Raw genomic sequence first — 13562 nt, 5'->3', positions numbered from 1 at the left:
TATATGGGTCTGTAAATCTCTATAGAAAACAAGCTGCTGCACAAAAAATAAACTAAAAAGGTGCAAATAGTGACCAAGGGAGCATAACAATGGCAAAAATTCTAGGCATTTTTGCCAGTGTTACGCTCCCTTGGTCATTGTTTGCACCTTTTTGTTTTTTTCTTTGTGCAGCAGCTTGTTTTCTTTATAGATTTACAGACCCATAAACATTTATTTTTTGGCACTATTGTTACTGGACTCCACTTCTGACTCCCTTTAACTATTTTCATGAATTATCATATATGATAATTCATAAAAATGTATATATACATATACACACACATACACGTTTTTAATATATTATATTGATGAATTTTTTTATTCCGTCCTTGTGTGTATCGTAGTCTTGTAATGATAAATTGATTTAATAAAATATTTTATATGAATTTTGTGTATTATCTTTTATATTGTGTTTGGGGTTATATGTGTGCGCACCTAGTGCGCTTATAGGTGGATATGTCTAGCAAACCAGTTAACACCCGAACCACCTAAGTTTGGTGTATCATGTAATACAGCTCGCACTGGGCCACCATACAAGCACAAGAAGTTTGAACAGTCACTTTTGAATACTTACTGGCTGACTTTGTGATAGAGTTTTGCAATACCCTGGTGAGTCCAGTCTTTTCCTAGTGTTGGTAAAATATGACCTAATGTATCAGACCTGAAAGAGAAAAACATACATTGCAGATTCATTTGAAGCTTAAAGGGGTATTCCAGGATTTTTATTTTATTTGACTATGCTACAGGGGCTGGAGAGAGGTTAATCTGCAACTATTGCAACAGCTGTAGGCACCCTGATTGAAAACCACAGGTCTTTTGATGGATGCAGCTCATTTATGTTTTGATGGGTGGGGTGGCTGATGTGTGGGAGGGAGGAAAATGGAATTGTGGGATTTGAAGTCAAAAAAAGAAAAGTCAAACAGGAAATACAAGTTCACAAATACTAGCCACAGTGTTCTGATAATCTCACAACATAGCCATTTAGCCCCAAGACAAGCGCAGATCCTTCCTAAGCATGTCCATTACTGTCTGCCAGGTACGTACTAAAATCCCCTTATGGTGGATAACCCCTTAAAAGGAGTAGTCCAGTGCTGAAAAACGTATCCCCTATCCTAAGGATAGGGGATACGTTTCAGAACGCGGAGTGTCCGACCGCTGGGCCCCCCCGCGATCTCCTGCATGGGGCCCCGGTTTGCTGGCCAGATAGCGGGTGTCGACCACCACACGAAGCGGCAGCTGACATGACCCCTCTATACATTGCTATGGCAGAGCCGTATGGCAGAGCTCCTGGGGCCCCGTACAGAAGATCGCGGGGGGCCCCAGCGGTCGAACCCCCTGCGAACTGAAACTTATCCCTTAAGATAGAGGATACGTTTTTTAGCACTGGATATCTCCTTTAAACATTATGTGTAGGAATTGTAATGGAAATTTGCAGGTTAATTGTAAATGTAATAAAAGCATATACACTACCCTGGGCAGAGCTTGTCATTAAAGGTGATTAAAGCCCAGGAGCAATTGCTCCTTTTGCCTATAAATCTGGGATTCTTGTTGTATACATACATTAAGGTGTATGAAATCCTGAAGACAGAATGTCTTTTCATCTTCTCCAATAGAGAATGACCTCATCTCTAGTGTGGAGACCTTTTTACTGATCATTGTTCTTTGTTCTGACCACATTATATATATATTTGAGCTTAGTTGCTGCAAACAAGGATTGGTAAAAAATTTAAATTCTCATCAATTCTAGAAATGAATAGAAGCGGGCACAACATATTCTCTGAAAAGACAATTAAAGGATAGGAATGGATGCTACACACATTTTCCTCCCTGAAAGTAACTCCGCTCTTCATGAAGAACTCACCTGGTAATTGTTCCATCAATATCAGAAATGATGATTTTATCATCCCAGTTCCACAAGTAAATGGTGCCCTCACAGCGACACGTCCCCTGGTATTGAGTGGTAACACTGAACACAACGTCATTTGGACCATTTTTCAGTTTCAGACTTTTCTAAAATAGAAAATAATTGTAGTCAGCAGCGAGGTACAATACGTATTTCACCATGCGGCCCATCAACCCAGCTTTATATATAACAATGGGTGGAAAATTGGTCCGGGACACACAATATCTAGGTGGTTCAAATGCAGTAAAGTTGTTATACAGCTTTTTGTATTGAGGCTATGATTTCACAGCACATCATTTTTCTCAGGCTATTTGACAGCACAATTTGTTGTTTTTTTTTGTTGGGAAAACAAGGTGACATTCCCATAGTAGTAATGCAGGTTAACATGACAAATAATGGAAATATATTAAAGATAATCTCTCATTACTGCTATGGGCTGCAGACACTGTTGGATAGCTGTTAGGATATAAGAGCAAACTGTGCCTTTCCAGGAGCTGATAGTGACCGACAAAGTTATGAAATCACCCATTTATTTCTTAGTAAGTGTCAAGGAGGTGGAGACATGCTACTAAAGTGCCACAGCCTGGCAAGCCTTCTCACTACCCTCCCAGCCACTCCTTGATCGATGTACAGGGCTCAGCTTGCAATCAAGAAGGCGGTGGGAGGTGAGAGAGGAGGCCTGCCAGGCTGTGGCACTTGAGAAGCTCAGCACCACCTCCTTAACACTTGGCTAAGAAATAAAATATGATTTTATAAGTTTGTCAACCACCGTCAGCTCCAGGGGGGACAGTACAGTTTGTTCAGTTTGCTTTTATACCCTAACGGGAACACGCCTCCCGGCTGGCCTTAACTACAGAAATGATTTATTCTACATATCTTGAATTTTTTTTATTTCCTTACATATGTATTTTTCTATTTAATTGCATATGTTAGGGTGTGAATTTGTTAAATAATTAAATAGCACATTCAAATAGCTTTTGAGATCCTCTGTTTTGTATTAGGCATTTTCTGAGCTCCAAGTTCCACATCATATGGACGTGTACCATACCCTAATATCATGTGATATGGCAGGTTGTATGTGAGGTTGTATCAAAAGTAAATGCCATGACTTGTTAACAAGTCGAAACGCATTGACGTTTTGTTTCTGATTTGATGCTTCATGTTTGTATTTGGATCCTCCTGCATTTTTAGGATTTTCTATTAAAGATTTGGATTTTACTTCTACTGGGGGCCAAAAGCACCTGATTTATTTCATTGTGGTTGACTGCACCTGAAGACTCGGCTCCAGTGTTCTTTTCCGGGCCTCCATACGAGATTTGTGCTGTTGCTGTTCAAGACTGTTCCATATGAGTGGGTGAGCTGATCATTTTCTATACATTTATAAAATAGTCCCCACTAGTCTCTCTCCTCGATGATTTTTAGTATACATGTACCTGTATCAGCAGGTACAGATTTAAATCATTTAAATTATATTGAGTTATATAGTGCTGTGACCATTTCTAAACATGTGTCCTCCAATAGTGGTCACCCAAAACAAAAAGAGAACAGGTTGTTAGGTGGCATAGTATCGCATCCTGCAACATACCCTTCTACTATTTAAAAAAAAAATAAAGGAAAAAAGTACCCTTTTGGGGTAGATTGGACTTTTAGATTTTTATTGTATGATTTTTGTGCACAAGGTGTATATGTTTTTTTTATTTCTTTTTAATTCACCCTAGAAGACTTTATTATGCAATGGCTTGTACAGTACACTGGAATACTTAGGGACCACCACAAGGCTTTTTGCCACCTAGATGCCGCAGTCACCATTAACCACAGCGTTGAGGTGGTTGAATGACCATGAGCAGAGCTAATGGGCTTTTGACATCTACGCCAGATGGCACAAAGGTGTTAATTCCAAGCATAGAACACCGAAATCCTATATTCAGCCCTTTTACCAAACTAGGGTACCTGCTTAGGAGTTATAGCGAAAAAAATTGTATTTCAGTTATGAAAAATATAGACAAGGGGACAAGTGTCTAACTGCGAGGAGCCCTACTTCTGGGATTCCTCCCCCCCCCCCCCCCATGATCTCCAAAATGGGGCCCGGTCCCTCTCGACTGAGTGCTCCGGCCCCCAACTTTTGAGATGAGCCGGTCTCAACAGCCAATCACTGGCCACAGTAGTGTCCCACTTCAGACGGAGACACTGCTGTGGCCAGTGAGCGTGGAGAGACCCCATTCTGGAGATATTGGGGGGGGGGTTGATTTGGGATGTCCCAGCGGTAGTACGCCCCGAACTTACACTTATATCCTAACTTGTGGATAAGGGATACGTTTTTCACAATGACTGCCTACTACACACCAGGCAGTGCATCGTTCAAAATCAACATACATTAGATCACACCTACAGACATCACGTATACCAAAGTGTGAAAAGAAGCTAATAAAGTCTTACAGGGTGTCTTTTGTAGGTGAATATGCACCATGTGAGGTCTAACCCTTCATAAATCTTTCATTCTCTCCAAACCCATTAATTTTTTTCTTTCGCCTCTCACATCAAACATTTCTTGTAAATCTCCGTACTCGGAGGATACATTTTATTCGATTGTGACTCATTACTGGCTGCGGCCCCTCTCACCAGACATCCCAATTTACTTCCTGTACTGTAGACTGATATATCTAATGGACATCCCTAATGCACTCCCATCTGACATCAGCCCCATTATATTTAGACTCCGCACGCTAGTCAGAAAATGTGAGCTAACAAAAAATTTGACTGCTCCTGGGATAATGGCTCCAATTCTCTGATCCGGTCTTGCAGATTATAATGCAAATGGGAAGATATGGCAAACCGTTTCATGTTTACTGCAGAGACAATGGTAATTGGAAATATCGGATGTATTTAGATCAGTGTTTCCCAACCAGGGTGCCTCCAGGTGTTGCAAAACTACAACTCCCAGCATGTCTGGACAGCAAAAGGCTGCCAAAGGCTGTCCAGGCATGCTGGGAGTTGTAGTTTTGCAACATCTGGAGGCACCCTGGTTGGGAAACACTGATTTAGATGAAGCCAAGTCTCTCTTAGGATACCAGGAAAGCAGTGGCCAAGTTGTAGACTACAGACTACTTATGGCGGTGTTTACCAACAAGTATGTCTGCAGCTGTTGCACAATTACAACTTCCAACATGCTGGAGTTTTGCAAAAGCTGGAGGCACACTGGTGGTTTAACGTCCTGGTGGTTTGACGGCTGTTTCTATAAATTCTTTGCACACCTAATACCCCCCCCCATAAAAGAAAAAAAAATGTACACACACACATATTCATATATTTTTTCCAATATTATTATATCATTATTATAATAATTTATATTATTAATAATAATAATAATAACAACATATAATGTTTCTGTTTTTTTTATATACAGTATAATATATATAGTCTCAGGTAGCTATGGTGTTTTTTTTACCTGTTTTATATCTGATCTTTATGACATAATAATGTTCACATTCACACTTTTTCCTTTTTTATCGTGCATTTTTCCACTGTAACTGGCGCATCCATAGAAGCCCATGTTACGAGGGGAGCCTGCCCCCTTGTTGTGGCTTTAGTCACTGGCAGAGCTGATGTGTGGCAAACAGGTGATGTGGGGCAATTTTGTGATCATGTGGCATTACTTCTGACTCTATTCACTGCATAGCGCTGAAAAAAGTGCTATGTAGACAGCACAAGGAAAGAGAGAAGCGGTTACACACAACTTTTACTTTCTCTTCAGGGTCCCCGGGTGTCTCAAGTGACTGCGCATGGGACCTACTCCGGTGCTCCAGGGTTCTGAACATCTTGTTCAGACCGCTCGGAGCAGGAGGCGTGACATCACGGACACACCCCCTCGTGACATCAAGCCACACCCCTCCAGTCATGTCTATGGGAGGGGGCGTGTCGTCCAACACGCCCCCTCCCATAGACATGAATGGAGGGGGCATGATATCATGATACCAACTTGCTTTGTCCTTAATATGGCACAAAAACAATTGCTCCAAAGGTCTTTATTAAAAAACCTCCTACAGTCTATGCAACTTAATGTGTGAGCTCTATTTACTCTCTATACTTCTACACAGTCTTTACGATTCTCTCCTGCCTTGTATCTTCTCTCTTATTTTTCTCCAGTCTGTGTGAGTTGTCCCACAAGGTTTCTTTTCCTACTGTCCACAATATGAGCTTTAGTGTAACCATCTATGTCCAGCTGATGGATTTATCTTGCCTTTCGCTGAGTGGCAGCTAAATAATGGTAGGAAATTTGTAACAAAGACTATTTAGAGAGTTGATTTTGATTTTGCTTTCTGGAAACAAAGTAAAAAAAAAAAAGCAAGTCTAAAAGGTGTCCATGGCCTTTAAACTTATCAACTTACACCGTTCACCACAAGTGAACGATCTTTGTCTTGCAGCTCTATCATAAGTCTATGGGGCAATGAGACAAAGATTGCTAATAGGCGAGGAGAATTAGTGCTCTATTGGATGCTTAAACTCACATGTTCTCCTGATTGGTGAGGGTCTCAGCACTGTGCCCCCAACCGATTTCATACGTAAACATATATGAACAAGATATATCATGAACAAAAACTGGTCCCCTAACCTCCGGATAATTTTAGATCGTGCAAGGTCTAACGGCTGGGACCCCCCCACCCGTGATCTCCTGTATGGAGCCCCGGCTCTCTCCGGGAACGGGGAGTGTGGACACGCCTCCTCCCTATATCTTTATGGGAGAGCTGTTCAGCTATCTTTGGCTCTCTCATAGAGATATATGGAGGGGGTGTGTCGGATGCCGCTTTGTGTGAGGGTCAAATCGATGTTCCTGCAGAGAGTCAGGACCCTGCATAAGAGACAGCAGGGGGGGGGGCAGCAATTGGACCCCCGGCAATCCAAAACTTATCCCCTAGGGGATAATATTTTGTTCATGATACTTCTCCTTTAAGTTTATCAGTGTCTATTTTGGAACTCTTTAGTTTTCATAGCTTCTTTGCCAGACTTGTTTGTCTGCAGGTTTTGCAGCACATTTTGATAAATATGACACATTACAGTGAATAATCCCTTTAAGGCGCCATCTCACCGAGCTATAAATATATAGAGCAGATTACATGCCTTAATCATCCCAGTGTTACACATATAATGGGAGACTTGATCCATGAGAATGCCCAGAGACAAAATGAATGTTTATAGTATGCTGTCTGCAATAACACCTTATACCGCTATCTATTCTCAATTACATGCTAATGTTCTGCTAGGAATAGACATGTATCTGGCACTCACGAGCTGGTCAGAGGTCAGCCGCAGCGTCTTCTTGTATGTAACACCAGATGATGAGAGGTGGCTCTGGTTCGATTGCAGGGAGCCTATATTCTGCTTGGCTACTCTGGGGTCCTCGTCGCTGGACGACGACTCATCCTTTATTCTGGAACAAACACAGGAAGATGACGTGATGAAGCGGAAAATGCATTTGGCTATGGGCTCCGAAATACATTTGCTCTGACTCATTGAGTACATTAATTGATTGTCTATTGAAAGCGACGTCTCCAGGGAAGATACCGAAAACCTGCATGTTAAACCGTCAATGAGCGAGCCGTATTTTATCCTTCATTCATACCGCACTCCTTCCATTGAGAATATGGTTTCCTATAATACCTAGCACTCAGATCTGATATGTTATGAATCATATGGAGTAAAAATAACCCTGTCTGTATGGTAATCCGATTACATAGTGTGGTGGCCCAGTACAGGAGTCGCACCCCTGTACCCTTGCTGCCCTGTCCGGCAGACTCCATTCCATGACCCCTGGGCCACTCTTGTACTTGTGTCTTTTGTATTTTCCTTTAAAGGGGTACTCCAGTGGAAAACTTTTTTTTTTTATCAACTGGTGCCAGAAAGTTAAACAGATTTGTAAATGACTTTTATTAAAACATCTTAATCCTTCCAGTACTTATTAGCTGCTGAATACTACATAGGAAATTCTCTTCTTTTTGGAACACAGTGCTCTCTGCTGACATCATGACCACAGTGCTCTCTGCTGACATCTCTGTCCATTTTAGGAACTGTCCAGAGCAGCATATGTTTGCTATGGGGATTTTCTCCTACTCTGGACAATTCTTAAAATGGACAGAGATGTCAGCAGAGAGCACTGTGGTCATGATGTCAGCAGAGAGCTCTGTGTTCCAAAAAGAAAAGAATGTAGTATTCAGCAGCACCAGTTTTTTCTGGCACCTGTTGATTCCACCGGAGTACCCCCTTAAGTGCCTATGTTATCCAGTGTATTGTACATAAAATGTGCCTTTAAGTATTGTTGCTATTGTATAGACTGTTACATCTGTCTGACTCAGTAAAGCAGCCGTTGTTCCGTAACTTGGCGTCTGAGTCATTATTTGCCCTCGTGCCTACCCCAGGATCCAGCGGTATACCTTCGGGTGGTATAAAGGATAAACCACGCCCTGGCGTCACAAACACAAGGGATAATGCCATCTGCCCCTAGGGTAATTCCATCTGCCCTCATCACACCCTCACCACAATAGCTTTAAAGTCAAAGCATCCTGCCAGGCTTAAAAGGAACACTGGCAAAAAATAAAATAAAAATTAACCCCACAAGGACAAAAGACATTTCAGTATAATGCTGGGCACACACAGCATATTGTTCCTTTAAGAAGAAAAAAATTACCATCTGCAAAATCTGCCATATTTGCACTTATTTAAGTGGGTATTTTGTTGCTGTTTTGAACATGGATTAACCCCATCAAACACACAGCAAATAAACAACATTCTGCAGTTCACACTGTGAACTACTGTGCATTCCCAATGCACACGTTTTTGGCACATATAAGGCTATGTTCACATGGCGGAGTGTCTGACCAGAAAATTTCCATGAGACATTCTATAGAGGAATTTCCGAGCAGAAACTTGTGGAAAAATTCAGCTCAGAATTTCCGGTGCAGCAATGTCCCATTGTTTTCAAGGAATTCTGTTGGACTTGGCACACGGCAGAAATTCTTCGGTGGAATTTTTCCGCCGGACTCTGCTCGGAGATACCCTGGTTGGGAAACACTGGGCTATTTGCTTACTGTGGGATTATCTTACAGCTACCCAAAAAAGTCTATGGAGAGGGACTACAGCGAGACTACAGGAGCTTAATGGGGCATGCTGGGAGTTGTAGTTGTGCAACTGCTGGAGGCAAACTTGTTGAGAAATACATTAATATACCCTTTAATCTTTAAGGGAACCAAGCAGCAAGTGTTTAATTCCCCACACCGCCAACACAGGGAAAATCAAAAATTACACTGTGCCTATTTGGAGTCCAAAAAATGTTGTTTACTTTTAAAATTGGCAAACCAGACTGAAAAAAAATCCTCCCCTACCTCTGTTCAATGTCAATGCCTGCGGTCTGTTCACCAGGGTAAGAACCTTTTCCACTTAAGCCTTGCTCTGTCTTGGACTCCTTAGAAAGAGAAGTTAATAGTTAATATAAGAGGAAGCTGCAGATCAAGGAACTATGAAAAATCAAGATGGTACCAGTTATAATAGGTCTGTGAATGTAATATTTATAACTGAAATGAATAAAATCCTGCCCATAGGGTCCAGACTGGAAGACCCTTTACTGGGAAGGTACAAACCAAGATAACTGGCAGAGAAAATGACATTTAATAGGAAATTAATAAGTTCCATTTCTTAATATTTCTGAAGAGCTCTTATAGACCTATGTGTCCCTTACTGTCTTTGATCCCAGTTTTAAAGAGGATATCCAGGAATAGCAAAACAGAGATCATTTATTCAAAAAAATAGCACCACCTCTGTCCCCAGATTGTGTGGGGTATTACAACTTGGCTCCATTCACATCAATAGAACTGAGCTGCAATACCACACACAACCTAGGGAAAGACGTGGCGCTGTTTTTGGAAGAAATCAGCTCTGTCTTTCTAATCCATGATAACCCCTTTAAGGACTTCACAGACCTCCACCAATTTACCCGTAGGTCTATCTTGAGAGTCTCACAATCTTAATTATCAATCTAGTTTTTTTTGCCTTGGGTCCCTCTCTTGGGACTCTTCCACAAGCAGCATCTCCTGACCTCCTGGGCAGTTAAAAAAAAACAAACCTAAGAATCTTACTATTAAAACTTTAACTTTAAAAGAGGACGGTGTCTTCATATAACTCCCTTTTGTTAGAAGAGTCCCTTAAAAGGGGTATTCTGCCCATAGACACCTTATCCCCTATCCCTGCCGCTGGGACCCCCGCGATCTCCGTGCAGCATCCGCATTCTGTGCCGGGCTGCTGCTCCAGTCTCGGAAACCTCTGAGTTTCCGGGACTGGAGACGTGACATCACTCCACCCCCTCCATTCATGGTGGCGGAATACCCCTTTAACAATGAACAGATCACATGGTGTCCCATGATTGTGACCCCCCCCCCCCCCCACAGGAATCAGCTGCTGTGTGTGGGATAACACAGCAGGTGCCTCCCTGTAGCGCTCCCAATGGAGAAATTAAGTATTAAAGTTATTTTTTAAACCAGTAAGCTGTCACCAAGAGGAACCTTTCCCAATTGAATAGTGTTTCTAAACTGTTTTTTTAAACCACACAATCCTTAAAATGTTTCAAGTCACCTGCCATGTCTGATCCATGAAAACTTAATGTACCACAAGCTAAAGGGGTATTACTATCTTAGCATATTATCCATTATCCACATGATAGGCGGAGAACATGCTAATAGGGGGGGGGGGGTGATACCAAAGGGACCCCCATTGATCCTTAGAATACAGGTGAAATGTCACCAGTGCACCATGCCGAGATCAAAGTGCCCCTTTAAGATTCAGTGAATTAACCAATATATCCAAAATATTTTGTACACCTGTAACTTTAATAATAGGAGTATGAAGGAGGAGATGCATTACCTCGGTATAGCTTAAAGGGGTGCTCAGGTGGAAAACTTTTTTTTTTTTAAATGAACTGGTGCCAGAAAGGTAAACAGATTTGTAAATGACTTCCATTAAAAAATCTTTACCCTTCCAGTACATAATAGCAGCTGTATGCTACAGAGGAAATTCTTTGCTTTTTTAATTTATTTTTTGTCTTGTCCACAGTGCTCTCTGCTGACACCTCTGTCCGTGTCAGGAACTGTCCAGAGCAGCATAGGTTTGCAATGGGGATTTTCTCCTGCTCTGGACAGTTCCTGATATGGGCAGCAGGTGTCAGCAGAGAGCACTGTGGACAAGACAAAAAAGAAATTCCAAAAGAAATGAATTTCCTCTGTAGCATACAGCTGCTAAAAAGTACTCGAAGGGTAAAAATTTTTAATAGAAGTAATTTACAAATCTGTTTAACTTTCTGGCACCAGTTGATTTAAACATTTTTTTCCCCACCGGAGTACCCCTTTAAACAAGGGATGCCAATTATCAATACTATTATTAATGTCATGTGACAGAAGAGGTAGCTCTAGACTTTGTGAAGTCAAGATCGAACATAATTTAGATATACCTCAGTAGTTAGATAGGGTCCCCCTCCCTATTAGACAGAAGCCCCACAAAGATAGGTAGATAGGGACTAACCCTTATTAGATTGACGTCACCAGTAGGTAGGTAGGTAACCTCCTTTTAGGTTAAGAAGTTTCCTCCAATAAGTCTCCTCCAAAATAAATACAAATCCTACTTGCCTTCCATGCGATCCTGCACTTAAACCTTAAAGGGGTATTCCAGGCAAAAACTTTTTTTTATATATCAACTGGCTCCGGAAAGTTAAACAGATTTGTAAATGACTTCTATTAAAAAAAATCTTAATCCTTCCAATAGTTATTAGCTTCTGAAGTTGAGTTGCTGTTTAGCTGCTTTCTGATGACTCACGTCCCGGGAGCTGTCCAGTTCCTATGGGGATATTCTCCCATCATGCACAGCTCCCGGGCAGTGACATCATCATTGAGCAGTTAGACAGAAAACTTCAGAAGCTAATAACTATTGGAAGGATTAAGATTTTTTAATAGAAGTAATTTACAAATCTCTTTAACTTTCCGGAGCCAGTTGATATATATATATATATATATATAAAAAAAAAAAAAAGTTTTTGCCTGGAATACCCCTTTAAATTTTAGCTGAAAAATGAGGACGCAGAGAACAGTCGCTTACCACTTTGATATTACTGTTCCTTCCACGCCAAGAGAACCACCATCTTCCACCTTTTTTGGGCATCTTGTCTCTCATCAGAGTGTCCACGGTAACCTGTGATAAATGCACGGTGACCACAGTAACGTAAAAGAAAGCAAAACACAAATATATATAAATGAAAATGTAAATGAAAATGTAAAACAAAAGTAAAGAAACTAAATATAGAAAGCAGTGGAGCAATGGCAAGCAAGCAAGCAAGCACGTGTATGAGAAACATACATACTGTCTGCTGGCCACAGAGACTAGAAAAATAAAATCTAATGGAATCTACCAGAGCACAGACGTAATCAAAGCAAGAGTACTTGAAAGAAAATGAGAAAAAGAGAACGTAGAAGTTTGTTAGTATTTGGAGTTTCTGTTAGACACAAGGACACATACACAGAATGGTTTGGGACTTTCAAGGTGCCCTCGCAATATGCACATGGGTAGGGTTGCCACCTGCACGGTATTTTACCGGCACAGCCAGTATTTTGGCCACCCTGCCAGTATTTTTATATAAAAAATACCAGCAATGCAATGGTTGGTATTTATCCAACCAATCCTCTAACTCCCGGAATGTTTCACCATATACTATACCAGTGTTTCCCAACCAGAGTGCCTCCAGCTGTTGCAAAACTACCACTCCCAGCATGCCCGGACAGCCGTTGGCTGTCCGGGCATGCTGGGACTGGTGGTTTTGCAACAGCTGGAGGCATCCCTGGTTGGGAAACACTGACCTCTACTATATAGTCCAACATGCTGGGAGTTTAAAGGGGTACTCCACCCCTAGACATCTTATCCCCTATCCAAAGTCAGATCGCCGCGGTCCCGCTGCTGGGGACCCCCGGGATCGCCGTTGCGGCACTGCGCTATCATTGCTGCACAGAGCGAGTTCGCTCTGTGCGTAATGACGGGCGATACAGGGGACGGAGCAGCGTGACGTCATGGCTCCGCCCCCCGTGACATCACGGCCCGCCCCCTTAATGCAAGTCTATGGCAGGGGCATGACGACCGCCACGCCCCCTCCCATAGACTCGTATTGAGGGGGCGGGCCATGATGTCACGGGGGGGGGGGGGGGGCGGGGCCGTGACGTAACGATGCTCCGGCCCCTTTATTGCCCGTCATTACGTGCAGAGCGAACTCGCTCTGCGCAGCAATGATAGCGCGGTGCCGCAGCGGCGATCCCGGGTGTCCCCAGGGGCAGCTGCGGCGATCTGACATCTTATCCCCTATCCTTTGGATAGGGGATAAGAAGTCTAGGGGCGGAGTACCCCTTTAAGTTTTCGTTTGGGGCAACTGCTAAGCCAGGGGCTGTATCAGGGCATGCTGGGAGTTGTAGTTAGTAACTAACTGAAACTTCCAAATTTAATAAAAATAAGCGATCAAAAAGTCACATCAAAACAAAAATGGTACGGTTAAAAACTACAGATCGGGGCGCAAAAAATAAGCCCTCACACAGTTATAGTGGTCAGA

At 42.2% G+C, this 13562-nt stretch overlaps 1 protein-coding gene across 5 annotated transcripts in view; it reads right to left on the bottom strand.

The window, feature by feature from the left end:
* LPIN1 (lipin 1) overlaps nucleotides 1-13562 on the bottom strand; it is a 136600-nt gene that overhangs the window by 12790 nt on the left and 110248 nt on the right. For 3 of the 5 annotated variants that reach the window (XM_056564214.1, XM_056564217.1, XM_056564218.1), the window contains exons 12-17: nucleotides 12333-12410; nucleotides 12071-12163; nucleotides 9316-9395; nucleotides 7226-7367; nucleotides 1901-2049; nucleotides 614-700 (exon numbers count right to left, since the gene is read on the bottom strand). In XM_056564214.1, the coding sequence (XP_056420189.1) occupies nucleotides 614-700; nucleotides 1901-2049; nucleotides 7226-7367; nucleotides 9316-9395; nucleotides 12071-12163; nucleotides 12333-12410 (629 nt within the window). The remainder of the gene's footprint in view (nucleotides 1-613; nucleotides 701-1900; nucleotides 2050-7225; nucleotides 7368-9315; nucleotides 9396-12070; nucleotides 12164-12332; nucleotides 12411-13562) is intronic. The other 2 variants (XM_056564215.1, XM_056564216.1) reach the window with 2 other exon arrangements.

The sequence above is a fragment of the Hyla sarda genome, chromosome 3, assembly GCF_029499605.1.
Source record: "Hyla sarda isolate aHylSar1 chromosome 3, aHylSar1.hap1, whole genome shotgun sequence".
In the NCBI taxonomy this organism is placed as follows: domain Eukaryota; kingdom Metazoa; phylum Chordata; class Amphibia; order Anura; family Hylidae; genus Hyla; species Hyla sarda.
This window is presented reverse-complemented; position numbering and strand designations above follow the sequence as displayed.